This window comes from Serinus canaria, chromosome 2 (genome assembly GCF_022539315.1).
Source record: "Serinus canaria isolate serCan28SL12 chromosome 2, serCan2020, whole genome shotgun sequence".
Classification (NCBI taxonomy): Eukaryota; Metazoa; Chordata; class Aves; order Passeriformes; family Fringillidae; genus Serinus; species Serinus canaria.
In genome coordinates, this window is record NC_066315.1 from 8,351,039 (window position 1) to 8,368,575 (window position 17,537).

At 40.0% G+C, this 17,537-nt stretch overlaps 1 protein-coding gene across 4 annotated transcripts in view; it reads left to right on the forward strand.

Moving 5' to 3' along the window:
- The window catches only part of RBM33 (RNA binding motif protein 33), a 102,846-nt gene that overhangs the window by 78,514 nt on the left and 6,795 nt on the right, over positions 1–17,537 (forward strand). For 2 of the 4 annotated variants that reach the window (XM_050970315.1, XM_050970317.1), the window contains 3 exons: positions 4,632–4,835; positions 6,213–6,401; positions 17,309–17,397. In XM_050970315.1, the coding sequence (XP_050826272.1) occupies positions 4,632–4,835; positions 6,213–6,401; positions 17,309–17,397 (482 nt within the window). The remainder of the gene's footprint in view (positions 1–4,631; positions 4,836–6,212; positions 6,402–17,308; positions 17,398–17,537) is intronic. The other 2 variants (XM_050970316.1, XM_050970318.1) reach the window with 2 other exon arrangements.

The following is a 17,537-nucleotide window of genomic DNA, read 5'->3' on the forward strand; positions in this document are numbered from 1 at the left end:
GCCAGTTTGGCGGATTTGGATTTTGGGGTTTAGCAGAAGATAAGGAAAATTAATTTTTCATCAGGGTTAATACAAGCTAGCAGGGCCACAAAGGCTGAGAAAAATGGTTTGGGAATTTGTCAAGTGTTGTCACTCTAGAATAATGCTGCTTAACGTCTGATAGGTGTAATCAAGAGTTGAGATTTCTATAGAGGGGGATTAATCAATTTGCTCACTACAGAATGCAAGTTGGTGATACCATTCCTTCATGGGGTTTAAGAATGAAAATAAGATTTGATCTGTCAAATTGCAAGCAGCTCTGACAGTATCAATAGGCATTTTTATCAGTACATTTTAAAGCATTTGTTATAAATAAATTTGTCCTGCTAATGTTGGTGGCAAATAAACTTCATCATAAAACTGTCATAATGATTATGACAGAAGCTGCAGCTTGCTAAATTCAAGCAGTCCTTCAAAGAATTCTGCTTTTAGAATTTGTGATCTCATATTTGACAGAATTCTTTCTAAGTTGCTCAAAACACAACCCTGACTATATATACATCTGTATAGTGAGAGGCTGATGAAAAACAGCCTTGATAGGTATCAGTGGATTGGTTCTAAAAGTCATGGCTATTGAATGGCATCAGTTCTTCTTGTTAGTCTAGTTTTAGGTCAAACTACAGATTCTTCCAGAGCAGAGGCTTGAAAAACATTCACCATGTAAATCAAATCCTTTTACCTCAATCTTTTGAGCTTTGTTTATATACACACAGTATTTGAAATTAACTTGTTTTGGTGCTGCTCACAATTTTCAGTACTTGAAATTTGAATGATACTTTCTATACCTTCCCCTGAACAGAACTCCTGCAACTTAAAAAAAGGTGTTTTCATTGCTCCAGCTTTAATTGAATAATAGAAAAGTTTCTTTTTCATTGAAGAGAACTCTTTCCTGGCCAGATCTTAGGAAGGCAGACCCTTTGTGAAACTTCAAAATTCGGAGCTTGAAACTGGATGATTTATAATGTAGAAATTAAGGAGTAAACAATAAGAGGAAAGCGTTCTTCCATCATTGATTTGCAGACAAAGAATGAAAATTCATTTTCTGCTCAGGACTTTAGAAGAAATTTGAAGTATAAAATCAGAGCTTATATCAATCAGTCCCTGGTTTGTGTGGTCGACTAAGGTATTCTACCTGGGATCAGCATTTTGTACATCAAATTGTGTGAGACAGGCCATGATGATGAATAGATGCATCTCTGAAAGATTTATTGCAGCCCTGTACATTGTGAAATACTCTAGGAAAGAAAATGTGTGTTGACATGAGAAGGCTTAAAACTTTAATACCTCCTTCTGTTGCTGCATATTTTAATCTGGGGAAGGCAATGATGTAAGCTGATGAAAAATAACAATACAGAAATTGTCTTCAGGAAAACCAAAAATTGATTTAGGATGACTGAGACCTGAGACATTTTAAGTAGAAGAGATGTTAGCAATTTAGTTTTTGTGATTTAGATGTCATTTGTGGTAGCTGCTGCAGTACAGCTTTAGTGGACTTAATTGCTTGCCTGTGATTTGCTGTGTGATGAGGGAACATCAGGAGTCAGCATATGTACAGTCATCTTTACAGCTGTATGTCCTTTCCTCCAAAATGGCAGTGTAGTCCAATGAGCAGGTGACCTGTCCATAACATTCTGAGGTTTTGTAGCTTTAAGTCCAGAAGTTAAAAAGCTTTTTTCAGGTGTTTTGCTTGACTTGGTTCTTCATTGTTGTACCTGGAAAGGCCACTTGTTCTTGTCTTGCATAGAAGTGTAAAGAATGGTGGTGGTGAGAGTAATTCACCACTACATGGTACTACACAGGTTGTTTGTTTTGGCTGGGACAGTGTTTGTCCTTGCACAGTTCTGTCTTTAACCAGTGAAAGAGGAATTACTGCTGAAATGCTTCTTCTGGGTCATTTTGCTTGTTGGCACATGTCACTTAGCAGTCACATTTGGGTTTTATTTCTTGTGAAAACCACCAGGTTTTTATCTTCAGTTGAAGCCAGACTGCCTGGAACAGGAATTAATGTCTTGCTGACTTTCTGAGATCTGTTAGACCTGGGGTACCATGTCTGACTCACAGACCTCTCTGGAGAAGCACTGCTGCAGTTCTGTCTCTGCTTCCCCTCTTCAAGTCATCTCAAAACCAGTAAATGTTCAGAGCAGTAATATTAAAAAAGGGATTGGTTGGTTCAGTTGCCTTTCCTTTTATTCTTTTTGCAGGAACAAGCAAAACTCATTCCATCCCTTTCCTCTATTGTTTTCTGTAGGTTTTCTTATTTCTGAAATGGATCAAATCATTGAAAAGTCCAGAGCTTTCCACCTTTTCAGGCTCACAGAAGCATCTTGGTAGCAGCAAAGACCAATAGTGGCATTTGAGACCCCAGCAGGGAGCAAACCCCATCAGATTTTTCATCAGTGCAAACCAATGTGGTGTGCTAATGCCTCTGTTCAGTTTATACAGTTTTATTTGGTGATAATTGAGCTTGGTAGTTAAATATGGGGTGGCTGTTGGCCATCCTAGACTTTTATGTGAAATTATTGTTTGCTTTTGAAGTTTCAGTAATGAGCATGTTGGATGTGTTTTGTACCTGAGGGCTTTGCTCTCAGATGCTCTTCTGATGTGCTGGGATCCTTTTTTGGTTTGGAAAGAAATGGTTGCAAATATTTATGGTTCTCACAGCAGGCATTTAGCAGAGATTAGATTTTAACTCCCAGTTATTGCATTTAAATTCCTGCTAGAATTTTTTTTTGTTCTTTTTAGTTTCATCATCTTCCAGCTGCTGTAGGGTTGAATAAAAGAAATTATCTGATCAAGCCATAGAGCTTATGGTGATGTTGATATCAGAACTAATATTAAAACAAGGATTTAATGCTGGTAAGGTTTTGTGCATGTGTTTGGATTTTTCAGGAGTGCTCTTGCTTTTGTATTTTTGAATACAAGTTGAAAAAAAACTGAAGGGAAACTTTGTAATTTCTCACTAATTGCTGCTCTCAAAGGTTTATATATCAAACTTTCCATGAAGACTTGGTGCCATTCAGTTCAGCAGAGAAAAAAACCTGTTTGTGATTAGAGGTGGAAAAGAGAAATGCACATTTCTGTTGCTTTCTTGTTTTGGACACTGTGGACAAATGCCATGATGAGCTTGAGCTTTAGGATTTTCCCTGTGACAAATTGTGCTTTAGAGTTGCAGTGCAAGGAGGTTTGAAGCTCATTTGTCTGGGATTTGAGTTCTTGAGAAATTGTAGTCTGCTGCATATACTTTATCATGCAGAGGCCTTGATTTTGAGGTGTAAATTCTGAACTACTGGACTATCAAACATGAGACTGACCCACATACCGCAGATTATTTCTTACCAAATCTTAACTGAGGCTTAGTAAACAGTCCTCACTAGATATTTTTTTGCTTTTCTTTGATGGAGAGATACTAATTTGTATTCTCAATGAAAATTATCTTGCTATTGTGTTATTGTGTTTTGTCTCCTTATCCTCAAGAAATTTGCCAGTTTGCATGAAACCCTCTGGTTCATGATGTGTTACAGGTGCAAAAGGAGTTCTGGCTTGTGAATATTTAAGGGAAGGGGAAAAGAAAATCCTGTGTAAATAAAGGTGCTTTCATAATATTTTACTTTTTCCCCTTAGATATGCATTCTATTTGAGAGCTTTCATGGGATTACCAGAGGTTGGTTAGGAAGTTAGTCAAAGCCTTCCCCCTACAGATAAAATGTTCATTAGTATTTAAGGTCTAAAGTTGAAGTCCTGTCAAGGTATAGATACCGCTGTTGAAACCATGCAATAATACAATGCAGGTCATGGATGCAAAAGTACCTGATACTTTGTCAGACTCTGCTGGTTCTTGCTCCTTGGAATTTTCAGTGATTGTTCTAATCTGGACAGGTTTTACTGTGCCTGATTGCACCAAGAGATGTTATGGCAAGAGTTACCTTGGATGAGAGAGACACTGAGATGGTGTTTCACTGTGTTTATGATTACAAATACAAGAGCTTTGTAAGGGAAACAAAAAAACACCTTGAGGAACTGTTCCAAGTACAGACAGTATCCAAGGAAAGGGACTGCTTAAAAAGCTGGTGGTATAGAAGTTGGAGAAGGAGTATGCACTTCAAAATAGGTTTTTAACTAAAGAGGGCTGAAGGCTTAAAGATGAGAAGAGCATTTTCCTGATTCTTGTAGTTCAGGAACTTCTTCACAGTTCTTTGCTCCTCATTCTGCAATGTGTATGTCTCTCATTATATTAAAAAAAAAAAAAGAGAAGTAATAAAAATGTAACACACACCATAGTTCGTATGTAGCCTGGAAGGAAGAATGATTTGGGAAGAGAAGTGAAAACATCCTGTTGCTTTGTATATGAAAAGACATGATTGACCATTGTAGTTATAATAAAACATGAACAAAGTAATCTGTTCTTCAGCTAGCATGGCTTTATTTTAGGCTGAAGTGCAATTTCCTTTGCACGCGACTGCCACAGCCACCAGTTTGCTTTAGCAGGCAAAGCCCTGGACACTCTCTGAATGAGCTGAATGTGGCAGGAGTCTGCTCAGGGCAAGGGTGTGCAGTGCCTGGACACTGAGCCGCTGTTGTGTTGTTGATTTCAGCAGGGGGGAGAGGATGCTGGCTTTTTTCACCCAGAGGGCCAACCCCAGCGGCCTCAGCAACCCCCGGAGCCGAAACAGCCGCCAGTGCGGAAGGTCACATTGACAAAGGGAATGCAGCAGCACCAACAGCAGCAGCAGGCACAGATCCATTCACCAGCTCCTCAAGGAGTCAAAAACATCCAGGGAATCCATCAACCTAAAAAGGTGATTTTTAGATGCATATTGGTGCTAGAAGTTTCACTGTCTAGCTGTGTTGCTCTATTAATAACCAGCATTCTGTTTGTCAATTGCTAGCACAGGGCTACATGACCCAGGAGGTGCATAATTGCATATAAAGCTTTTAATCTAGAGAGACTTGTTTGTACCCAGCACAGACTGGCAGTGCCTGCAGGTTGCTTCATCTGCTGATGTTCTGGCCAACTCAGCACTCCCTGGGGAAGTGCATGTGTCCTGAGACAGCTACTGGAGGAGGTGGTAACCAACCATTTTTAGCTTTAAAACCAAGTGGGTTTTTGAAATTGTGCTTAAGATTTTATTTTGGAAGTTTCCTGCCTATGTAGGAGCACACAGTAACTGTTTCAGGATGCTCTTTGTGGATCCCCAAAGCTGGTTCCACTCAAAACAGTTGGTGATCTTGTAACTTGATTTTTGCCCTGATCATGCACTGGTAGGAGGCAGGGAAGGGTCAGGGTGACTGCAGTGTGTGCCTTCTCTGCATTTGCAAGCTGGCACACTCCTTGAAGGTAGCTGGCATTTTGGCTTTTAAGTTAGTTCTTGGTTTTGAACTGGTGGCCATAATCTTTCTGCTTCATAGAAGAATAAAGTTTTGTTGCAGATGTTGAAGGGCATGAAAAGTTATCACCCATCATAGGCTTTCCAAGTAGGAATCAAGAAACTCTTGTTGAATGTTGACTCACTGTTAAGTGTTAACTCTGTTAAATGTTTGTTACTCTGTGTCACTGTTATTTTTCCACTCTCTCTCTGTTCAACATTTAATTTGCAAGAATTAAATCCATGCGTTTCCTGCTCCAGAGTACAGGGGAGAGAAACTTTGAAAATAGTTATTTTAAAGTTATTTAGCCTTATGCAATAAAACCAAGAGTTGGTAGCAGTAGAGATTGAAGGTGCTTGAAGCACTTTGCTGATCCTGAGTACGTTAAATTTAACTATGGGTTAAGAATAGAAGGAGAGGGATCACCTGTTGGGCTTTTTTGTCCATCCTCAAAATGTGTAAGCTGAACACATGCTGCTGATCAGTGTTGAAAACTAGGTTATATATTTTTGTCTGAGATCCTCCACTGTGTGATTGATCAATCTGTGCTAGAGCTGAGGCTTCTAGGATGAATGCAGTATATATAACTCAATATATACCTTGTTATCCTGCTAAAAGAGGTTTGCATAAGCAGCAGAGGAATATGTTAGTAAGTGGCCTTTCAAATTGGTGAACAGCAACAAGCTGTTTTAAATAAGACTTTAATCAAGTCTTCAAGTAAATAGCCAACTTTTATATCCTCTGTCAAGTGCAGCACACAGAGTCCGTGGTTAAGTAAATCAAAATCCTGTTACTTTTGTTGTTGGCAGGTCATTATGCACGGCAGAGGCAGAGGAGTAGCAGGCCAGATGGGCCGAGGACGCTTGATGCCAAATAAACAGAACCTGCGAGTGGTGGAGTGCAAACCTCAGCCCTGTATTGTGTCAGTTGAAGGGCTTTCTTCATCAACTACTGATGTCCAACTGAAAAACCTGCTGATGTCAGTGGGACCCATTCAGGTAGGTCAACCTTGGTTTATCATTTTTGTGCCAAAAGGCTTTCATTCTGGAAAGCTCAATTAATTCCCTGACATTAAATACAATGTGTGTTTATTGGTAATTTATGTTTGAAGGCACCCCCACCCACCAAGCTACACCTGGTAGCAAAGGCAAGCACGTGATGATATTGCAGCACAGGAGGCACAGTAGGATTTTGCTAACCATCACATTCCTGCTGCAAAATCCTCCTTCATTTTGGAGTTTGTGTGCTATCTGTGTTGTTTTTGTAGGCAATACAAGCCTGTCCATTCTGTGAGGTTGTTAGAGCCAGATGGTCATATCAAAGCAGATGTATTTTGGGTGCTGTCCTTGTTTATTGTTGACTTGCACCTACTCTCCTTTTTGACATTTACCTTTTCCTGTCACTGCAGTCCTGGGGTACAAGCACCTAATGACCCAGAGGACATTTCATACTGTGTAGCATCCTTTACTTTTTCAGTCTTCTTTGGAGGAATTTACTGATCCTTAATTTTTTAGAAGGTTCTCCTCGGTAGGGGCCTGTGGGCAAGGTTATGACATGCACACACTTGTATCTGCTGTGCAGCTTCTGTTCACAAACTGCCTCCTGGAACTGATGTGTCAGTTAAATGACTGGAGGAAAGCAGGAGGTTTTCAAAGTAGTGAAAGGCTTAGGAGGCCCTCTCTCACTTATTGCATTTAAAAATACCAGTCAATGAATAATGAAAAATACAGGTGAGAAATTTCTTTCCTTTTGAGAGGAACAACATTTTCAGACAAATGTAATGCATGAATTGGAGGTGTTCTGTGAGAATTCTTTATTACTGGGATCATCTCTCTGTTGCAAAACAGACTGCTCTCTTAAAAATGAACACTCTGCCTCACTTGTTCCTAATTTAGTAAATGGAATAATGCTGAATTATTTAAGTCATCAATTCAGAGATGTTTAATTTGTTTGGGAAAGCAAAACTACCCTCACAAAATACTTTGTGCCTTTGTGTTCTGTAGTACTCTAGGAAATTATTCAGTGTTTACTTGCTAAATCTTGCATGAGAATATTAGAAGGAGATTAATAGAAACCCTGCAATGAAATCTCACAACTGAGAGAAGTTATTGAGAATGTGCTAAAAAATTTATTCAGTACTTGCTGTTTCATAGCAAACTCCAAACCCTGGTCTCTCAATTCAATGTCACAGACCAATTTAGGAGGATGTACTTACAGGAGAAAAAACAATGACTAATTTTCTAGTGGGATTTGATGCATATCTGTTCCCTCCAGAACTTGTATTCTTGCAGCAGCATCAACTGTACCTTTGGAAGTTATGCTTTCTGAATCATCATCCATTTTCCTTACAAGAAATCTGGAAGCAGTGCTTGAACAAGATGCTTGAAATTGGCTAATGATGCAGAATGCTCTTGTGCTAATTCTGCACTTGAATTTCAAGTCTGACTTGTAGAAGGCTAGAAATTTCCTGGCTTGTGTGAGACTAAATGATGTTTCACAAATACAGATGGTGAGATATGCAGGAAAAAAGTGATGCTCTTTGTAGGAGGAATATGAGACTGGTTCCACCATTTGTAATACTTAGCTTTTTTATTTTGTTTTTTAATGGTACCCTGACAAGTGGCACCACTGAAGTGTTCATGCACCAAATGAGGAGATGCAGTAACAATTTTAAGTGACTTGGAGGACAAGAATGGAAAACAGAATGTTTGAAAATCTGCATTGTTGCTGCCCACAGCAATTAGTTTTATACAGGTGGTGCTAGATTTTCAAAGAGGTCATTATCCTGAATTACAAAAGTAGATTTTCTCCTGGCTGTAAATGAATATTTTAACTCTTGCTTGTGCTCAGTGTTGCACAAAATCCCCTGCAGCTGGGAGGGTCAGGAGGCTCTGATAGCAAAGGGAGACTCAATTATTTCCTCATTCTTCCTTGTATATGTGTTTTCATGTAAGGGACATTGCAGGGAGGAGTGCTGAAGGGAGATGCTGAAGAGAGCCCAGCAGTGGCTGGAAGGGCTCTTCCCATGGCCTGGACTCTTCCCAGGCTTTGGGGGTTCCTGTGGGAGGACAGTGTGTGTGGGAGGCATGGACCACAGCAAACAGATCTTGGGGAGTGCAGAGCTCTGGTCCTCTAAGATGAAGTGTTGCAGCTTGATGAACTGAAATAGGAGGGCTTTGGGGAGATGGCAGTGTTGAGAAGACAGCAAGGTGTGAAATTCTAGCTGCTTTTTTTGAAATTAGGCCAAGATGCCCAGGTTTTTAGCTGGTTTCTGAAGGAGCTGAAGAAATAGTAAGGGAAGGGAAAGGAGAGTCAGTTCTATCTGACTCAGTCTTTGAGGTGTAGAATATCCTGTTTTCAGCTGTTGACTATCTTCACCAAAATTTTGCTTAAGGAACTAAACTCTTTTGAAATCAAGATTTTTCATTTTATTTGTCTCTAGGGGAAATAAGCGTGTTGAACTCATGCTTATTTTTTGCAATTTGTAAAGGAAATTTAAATCTGAATCAAAACTTAGGGAGTTCTCTTCATGCCTGGATAGTGTCTTGAAGGTGGGAGTGGCTGAGACAGAGGTCCCAGAGGGGAGGAAGAAATCCAAGGAGCTCCTTGCTCTTTTACAAGATGAACAGACCACAAGCACTTGTCCCACCTGGTAGAGGACCTCTGCTTCATCTTCGCCTTCCATGCTGGGACATCTGTAAAGCAACTGAGCCCACACCAGCTCTTGGTTCCAAATATCCTGAATTTGTTACAGTGTGATCATCCTGTGTGTCTTTCCTCAGAAAGTGAATCTTTGCTGGCATAACAGTTTAAAGTTGTGGGAAAAGTCTATAATCTATCAATGGATTAAGGAGGAAGAGATTACTTTGCTTTTCTGGTCCAAAAGGTTTGGGGTTTTATTTTTAGCTTTTTCTTGTCAGTATCATTTTCAAGGTACAAGCACCTTGCACAAAGCTTGGGAAGGGAAGTTAAAAACTTCCCTCAGTTTGTTATGTTCAGTGCTCCCAGCTTTGCCATCAGCTTTCATTGAGGTGTCAGTGAGTCACAGTTTGGGAATAACTGGGCATGCATAAGACAGGATGGGGGATATTTAGAGCTGAAGTTGGAAATTTGGCATTTTTCCCTTCCCATACCCTAGAAATGGGAGAAAATTATCTTTTCCCATGTATAACCTCTGAAATACCTTCTGTTGCCTAATCACTAATTCTGATTCTCATCCCCACTTCACTAAAGGTGCTCTGTTATTAACATAGGAAAAAAAAATACCATTAAGATTCTGAAGACATTGATTTTAAGAAAATCTTTGGGGCTTCAGGAACATCCCCTTTGTTACAGCTGCCTTTTACAACTCAAACATGATGAAATTAGAAGTGCTTCCTTCCAGCATACACTCTGCTGTCACACTCTTTCTGGAGAGGATGAGCTTTCAGAAGCAAATAATGTACCTGCAATAAAATTTCATTGCTGATTCTAAAATAATTACATGTTATAAATAAAATTATGTATTCCAAAGTGTTGGAAAGTACAGGAGATTCTGTGCACATCACCAAACTAAAGCCTCCTGAGGATGGTGGTGGAGCAGTGACATTCAATGCACATCCATCCAGAACCACTTGATAAAGTAGATTACTAATAAGTTGCAAAGGTCATGAGAAACAGCACTTGTATTTTTCTTTTTTTGTGCTCTTGAATTCAGGTTTAGTGTTTATATTTTCTAAAGAGGGTTGTGTTCAGCTAGCTGTTGCCATCCTCAGATGAATTGAGTTTTTTTTGGATGGTGGCAGGTAGAATAGACTGTTTTCTAGATCTTCAGATAATTTGAGTACTGAGGGAATTGTTCTATGGAGGTATTCCATCATCATCATAATCTTTGATCATGTTTTCTTACATGCAAACATAAAGCATCAGTATTTGAAGATTTAAGATGATAATTTCTAATGCTTAAAAAAAGAGGAAATGGGAAAGCACCTCTGTTTATATCAGAGGTGAGGAGAATGTTGGGATTGTAGGTGTACTTTGACTAGTTCTACAAATGAGGGTTTTGCTCTGCTAACACTGTCATTTCTGCTCTGGAAAAGCAATTGCAGTGCTGATGTGCCTGGTTTTGCTTTCTTGGAGTGACAGTGCTACCTAGTGCTGGGCTGCTGTAAAGGCAGCCCCAGCCAGGCCTGCCCTGCCTGCATTCCCAGGGTTTAACTGAGTTCACAGAGGCATCAGGGGAAGTGCCATGGGTGCACACACCCAGAATGAGGGTGCTTCTGCAGGGCAGCAGGGGGTTCTGCTCTGACAGAAGGTCAGCCTGACCAGGGGACCACTGTGGTCTTTCTGCTTGTGAAAACATTTTCAGCTGTTGCAGAAGCTATGGGAGAAGATGTGGCCAGTCCTGCTCCATCCTTGGGGCTGGGGGAAAAGAAGGGCAGCTCCATCATGAACCTGTCCAGTTCAGCCTTGCTGTAGAGCTGTGTGGGAGTGACAGATGCCCAGCTCAGGGACAGAACAGCCTTTCCCCTCATGACACCTTGCATATGGAAAAAGAAAGCTGAGTACTTTTAAAGGGCAAATAGTAGGAAGTCAAAGGTGTCAGAAAAGCAAAAAGGAGGAACAGAAGGTAGAAGAGATCAATTGCAACAGCTGAGGGTGAAATAAATACATTCTGTCCCAGCCTCTGTGCCTGCTGGTAGTGGCTGGGAAGTGTCACTGCCAGGAAAGATGCTTCAGGTATCAGGAGACTGTGAGGACAATAAAAACATGTCTGCATTTATTGATGGGAGGGAAGCAAAAATAGAATCTGATTGTTCTGTTCAGTACCTGCTGTGCTGCTATTTCACTTGTTACAGAACAGCTTGGATCACACACTAGAGATGATATTGGTTGGGGAACTCTGCTTTCTTTTTCCACAGACCTGGTTTTTAGCAGCTTTGTATGAACTGGCATCTCTAATCCCAAACCCACTGGTGAACTGAATGTGTGGTATGGTGGGCAGTGCATTTACTTAGTGAGAGAAATTAAGTGAAGGAGGAAACTTTCATTTCCTATGTGTCTCCTATGGCTGAAACAAGTGCTTGCTCCAGTCTCATTCCTACCTGCTTGGTTTCCATCTCCCAGTGCTCTGTTATCTCCCTTTTCACTTCTTACTCTGTGTAACCTCTGGGAGTTCTGGTGTCCAAGGTGTTTGTATTCTGCAGTCTCTTGCTTTGTACTTGAGGATGTCCTGCTGTTTCTCTCAAGGCCCTTGGTTTTGCAGTGAAGCTTTACTAAACCTTAATGTGCTGCTCTGATCATACTGTGGCTATTTCAGTATTGTACAGGTAAGTGCAAATTTAATTGCAGAGCTTAGAGGAGAAATTTGAGGGTTGTGTGGATCTTCAGGCCTAAGGAAATACCTTCAGAGAAGGAATGCTCCTTTTATGATAATTATGCTTTAGTCACTGATAGTAGTTCAGGTGCAGAAAAAGCCAGAGTTGCTGATTGTTTTTTAAGTTTTTGAGTCAACTAGTGTGTTTTATAACAGCTTGTAAGCAAGCTCTCAATCAAAAGTATGATTATGAAATACTGAGCTTCTTGAATTTTCCATTCAGCCTAAGATCTGCATCATTCCATGGCAGTTCCTCAGCAGAAAAAGAAGACAATCAAGATCAATATGAGCTCTGTGCTTCCTAAATCCCTTCCATGTAAAATACTCTTCCTCACTCTAAACTAGCTTCTTATTTTTAATGCTAGAAATATGTCAGAATGTAATCTCTGTCCTCCAGAGTCAAACATGCTCAGAATACCTGTGACCTCAGGCTGCTATCAGGAGCTGCTGCACAGTACATGTACAGCCAAATCTGTGAAGTAACCAGTCATTTGAAATCCCTTGGAAGTTATTGTGTATATTGTCAATCCTTTCCACCTGAGTGGGTCCCAGAAGAGGTTTTCATCCTCTGGTGAACATCTGACTAGGTCAACTTAAAGAGAAGATGTGAATGAAGTTGTTTTCTCAGAGCTGTGACATTTGGGAGGATTGTGGTATTTCAGTCTAGGGGCTCATGATAGGAGGTTCTGGGGTTGCAGTAGAGAAGTCTCCTGTGGAGGAAGAGTGGGGGCCCTCCCAGTAAATCAAGCAATGCTCACTAGAACCAGTTGGTCTCCAGAGGCAGAGCTGCCTCCTCCCCTGCCTCCCACCACTGGCCTTTCAAAATCTGTAGGTTACAGAATAATACCAAACTCAGATCAAATTCCTACTGAGGTATCATGCTTTGGGAAACATAGAACCATGTGTTTTGTTATTACAATGGAGATCATAAGACCAAGGATTGCTGTAGGAATGTTTGTTCTTTGAAAAGGAGGGAGCAGCTGGCATTAGTCCTGTGTGGTGCTGCCTCAGGTCTAAGAATAGCACACTGAATTGCTTTTTGAGAAATGGGTGTTGGATTTGCATGGCTGTGTTTTTGTAGTAGGGGTGGATTCTGTGAGAAGCTGCCTGAAGGTTCCCCTGTGTCTGATTGAGGCAATACCACCCAACTCCAGGATGGACCCACCACTGGCTGTGGCTGAGCCCATCAGCAGTGGTATTTGTGCCTCTGTGTTTTCAAATAATAATGTGTTTTTAGAAGGGGAGAGGGGCTATTGAATGTCATCACTGTAAAAAAACCCCAAAACAGCTGCCAAATTATTCAAAAAGGATGAAGTTTAAGTGTGTTAAACTAGCAAGGTAACATGATTAAGATTTGTAAAATGAATTAATTTTTGGATGTATTTTCCTAGCTTGTTTGTTTGGAATCAACAAAAGCAGAAGCTGATGGAGTAAGTCTTTGAGATAATGCCTTGAATATTTTGAGGTAATAAAATACCACAGGGTACACAAGGAATGTTTTCTCCTGACTGTAACTGTTGACATCTTCCAAATGTAGAAGCAGCTCTAAACTGCAAATCACCCCAAATTCAAAAAGACAGAAATAATCCAGTAGGATAAGCATGCAATAATTTTACTTCAGGTTTCTGCTGAAGTGGAGCTGCTAATTTCTATGCCCAGCCCATAGCCTGTCTGCTCAGGATGGAATGGCAGCAGCTCAGGCCCTGCACCTGTGGCAAATGTGTTGTGTGTTTTATCATCAGTGTTCTTAAAACATACAGCTCAGGGCTTAGGTAGTGAAGTGAGCAAGAAGGTATTGGCCCAAAATCAGAACATAAATAAATCTTTGTTAGCTGGATGCATAATGTTCCCACTTGCAAGTCATGATAGATGAGGATTTGTTTGAAAACACAGCAGAGATGGTGGCATTTCAGACTCTGGTCACATCTTCAGAGTAACTTAACTTAGTAATTGTCTCGTGTTAAAACAGAACCAGAAGGGTTTTTTTATCTACACCCAAGGAAGGTGTATATACCTCATATACCTTAACAAACATGAAGTGATTATGCATCATTTTTGCTGACATAGTCTGAGTGCAGCAGAGGCTGAGAATTTGAATCAAACCCATTTAAATTAATATTTTTCATACAGTTTCCAACTGGAGCAGTGTTGTTTGTGCAGCATTAGTTTATCCCTTGTTTTGCAGTCCTTAATTCTCAGTCTTAAATCCAGGCATTTGTAACTGCAGCAGTAGAAGATGCTGCCTTACCCCAAGCTGGGTGATGGGTCATGTTTAGGCAGTTCAGTGAAGGATCAGATGGGTGGATTTTTGTTTCCATAGTTGTATTGACCAGTGAAATTAAATCTGATAAAGATGCTTTTTCAGTAAACTTAGCCAAGAACTGATGCCTTGTTGCAAAAGCAGTTGAATATTAAAATGCATGTAGTGTTTTGATTGCTTTGGGGTTTTGATTGCTTTGGGGTTTTGATTGCTTTTTTTTTTTGCTTTGGAAAATAAAGCAGTAATACAGGTAAGAACACAGTACCCAACCTAGTCAGTTAATAAGCTTATTAATTCATAAGAAAGTATAAATAAGTTATCTATAATAATATTTAGATGCTTTACCTAATTTTGTTAATAAGTCTGTGTTACACCAGAATGTCTTCCTTTAGTCAATTTTTTACATGCTAATTACTGAGAAACTTGTTAATAATTCATCATCATGCTTGTATAAACTGCAAAATCAAATTTTGTTTTTGCACCTCTCAAGAATATTAATGCAATAATGTCTCAGTTCTTGTGGGAAAAGTCACCAAAAGCAGCTTCTCCAGTTGATCACAACAAGGGTCTGGAGCATAAAGCTTTGGGAGGATCTGCTGTGGTAGTTGAGTGAGACCTGACATTGTGGGGGGGATCAGTTGGCAGCAGGACATGCAGGGTGCATCCCTGGCTTCTTGTAAGCTCCTCTTGTTGAACTGTTCACTGAAATATTCATCCTTTCAGTGATTCAGACAGGTTTTTCTCTTATTAAAAGTGTTGACTTCTTTGAACAGAACAGGTTTTCTGTTTGTTTGTTTTTAGTTGTAAATCAGATACTTTTGTTGGCAACTCTTAAAGTTGGTTCTTTCCAAATCTTATTTAAGGGCTGTGTTTAAATTTTAGTTATCAAAGCACAGTCCTCAGTGATAGGTCTTACTTAGTTCATGGTTCTTTCTTTTTTAGCAAGAAAAGTGGTGTCAAGAAACCATGTGTTAAGATCTAGTTCTATAAATCATAAAAAAGTGAGATCAGTAAGGGAGGAGAACACAGATTTCAGCATCTCTGTCACTTATTCCTGCAGATAAACCTGCAGGTGAATTCAGCTTTATCCAGGGTCTTTCACCACTGCTTTTTGAAGCATGACTTCATTCTTGTTGGTAAAATGTGCTTAACTGTGTCAAGAGCATTCTGATTTAAAAAGAAATAAATATCATCCTCTGAGTGGTTTTTATTTAAGTTAAATCCTATTTCTACCAGCAGTGACTTAGCTATACCTTTTCATCATAGCAGCTTTCCAAAAACTATTAAATGAAAATTACCCTACTGATGCTTATCAGATTTGCTGAATCCTTTAACTTTTACTCAGCTTTCACTTTGAAATCACAGGCTGGTGGAAATACTAAACATCTGTGATTTTCCTGGAGAGAGGAATGTTTCCTGTCAGTTAGAAGAATGTGCAAAATTAATTGCTTCAAAATCACAGATAGGTAAGTTACAGAAAGTGGCAAAGCTGAATTGTCAGGCTTACATACAAAGAAATAGGACTTATCAGGTGCCATGGCTCTTGTTAAATACACATTTACCAAGAGAGTCTTATGTGTTCAAAAAAGATAGAAGTAGACAATTTTAATAACAAATTTCCTCTAGGCATATGACATCTTGCCTAAATTCTCCATTAGATTGAATGAACAGGGAACAGATTAGTGGGATTAAAAATTCTTTCACTAAGATACCAAAGTGTGTCACCCTCAACATGTGTTGAGTGGGGTTGTATGTTTTTTCCCAAGGAATCCTTGCTTTCTCCAAAGATCTGTGGTACTTTTTTAACAGTCTAGATGGTGATACAGAATTTTTGAAGGTAAAGTTTAAAATCCTGAAGACTGACCATCAGGGGGCTGGAATCATCCAAGTGTGGGGGATGCAGCTGAGTTCCAGGCAAAATGCTGTAGCAAAGAATTATGTTTATATTATCCATCAGGAAGTGATAATTTAGAACAGTTTTAAGGTGTCCATATACATGCATTTGTCTGTGTGTGTGTATATCTCAGTGTAAAACTGTATTGCCATTCTGTAGAAACTCAGAGAAAAGTAGAATGTTAATAATTCTTTATTCTGCATCCAAAGCTGTAAGAACAACTGGAAGCTGAATCAGAAAAATTCTGTCTTTAATGTGCTGCTGCATAGGCTATTAAACATCCAGAACTTTCTGTGAGAGGTTGGAATCACTGTGGTACTGTGAAATTTCGATTGAAGCCTTCAGATCTGTTTTAACCTCATTACTCTGAAATCTCTGGCCTGTGTTCACAGGCAGCAGGATTTCAGGATCATATTTCCATCCTGAGTATTCTGTGATGCTGGATGTTCTCACTGGTTGTTGGATATGTAGCTATTTAATGTGTAAAGCTTCATCTTCTTGAATTTCTCAAGTGTCTTTTGGAAAATTATTCTATTATAACTGAAGTGCTAACTCAAACAAGCTTTAATATAATAAGCTTTAATCTTCATCAGTGTGATAACACCTCATAGCCAAGGCCACAGGACTGCTCTCTGGGGTCAGCCTGACCTCTGCCAGCAGGGAATCAGGACATGAGTTCTCCAGAGTCCTGGCTGAGGTGTGCTGTGGTTTTGGAGGACTCAGTAGTATGTAGGGGGTTTGTCACAGCCAAAGCTTTGTGAACTTTGTGAACTGCTGCTCTCATGGTATGGGAGGCACGTGTCAGATGGTCTGGGGAGATGTGTGTTGTGTGGAGGACTTGGATGTGGTGACCTAACCCATCTCAGTGGGGTTTTGTGGTGGTGTCTGCCAAAAGCTGGCCGCTTGTTTTATAAAAACAGCATGAGGATGTGCAGCTGAGAGAACTTAGCACTTTTTAATGTTTCTGCCCTGCTTTACCTTTGGAAAGCTCTGATCCCTTAATGTACATCAGGTAAATGACTCCAGGTGTTTGTGTGGGCAGTTGAGCCCTGACCAGTTGAATGCTTCTTACTTGGTGGGAGTTTGGCTGTGGGGTTTGGCTCATCTGCATGGATTGAAGAGTTGTCACCTTTCCTTAACAAGTGATGATAGTCTGGGTTTTCCAGGTGGTACAGTTGCTTAAAACACCAAGTCAGACACCATCAGCTGGGACCCTGACTGCAGTCTCAGAAGTCTCTTTCCAGTCTATTCTTTTATTGCAACAAATAAGAGAACAGAAATCTGTTTCTGAATAAAGAATACAGCAAAATTGCAGTTGGTTTCATGCAAAATAAGGGGCTGTTGTGAAATAGATCTCTTGAATATTAAAAATACGTTTTGGCTTTTCTCTCTGCAGAGTTTACAGATGCTGCCTCAGCAACGGAAAGCCATAGCAAAGTTCAAGGAGCCAGCACATGCTTTAGCATTTCAACAGAAATTCCACAGGTAAATAATTAAGCACTGCTGCCACCATGGTTCCTTCCCTCCTTTCAGAAGATAAAATCAGTCTCCTCTGGCTCAGTGTTTCTTTAATCCAATAAAGCATCTGTTGATTAGTGACCTTCATGGAAGCTCCATGCCTGAAT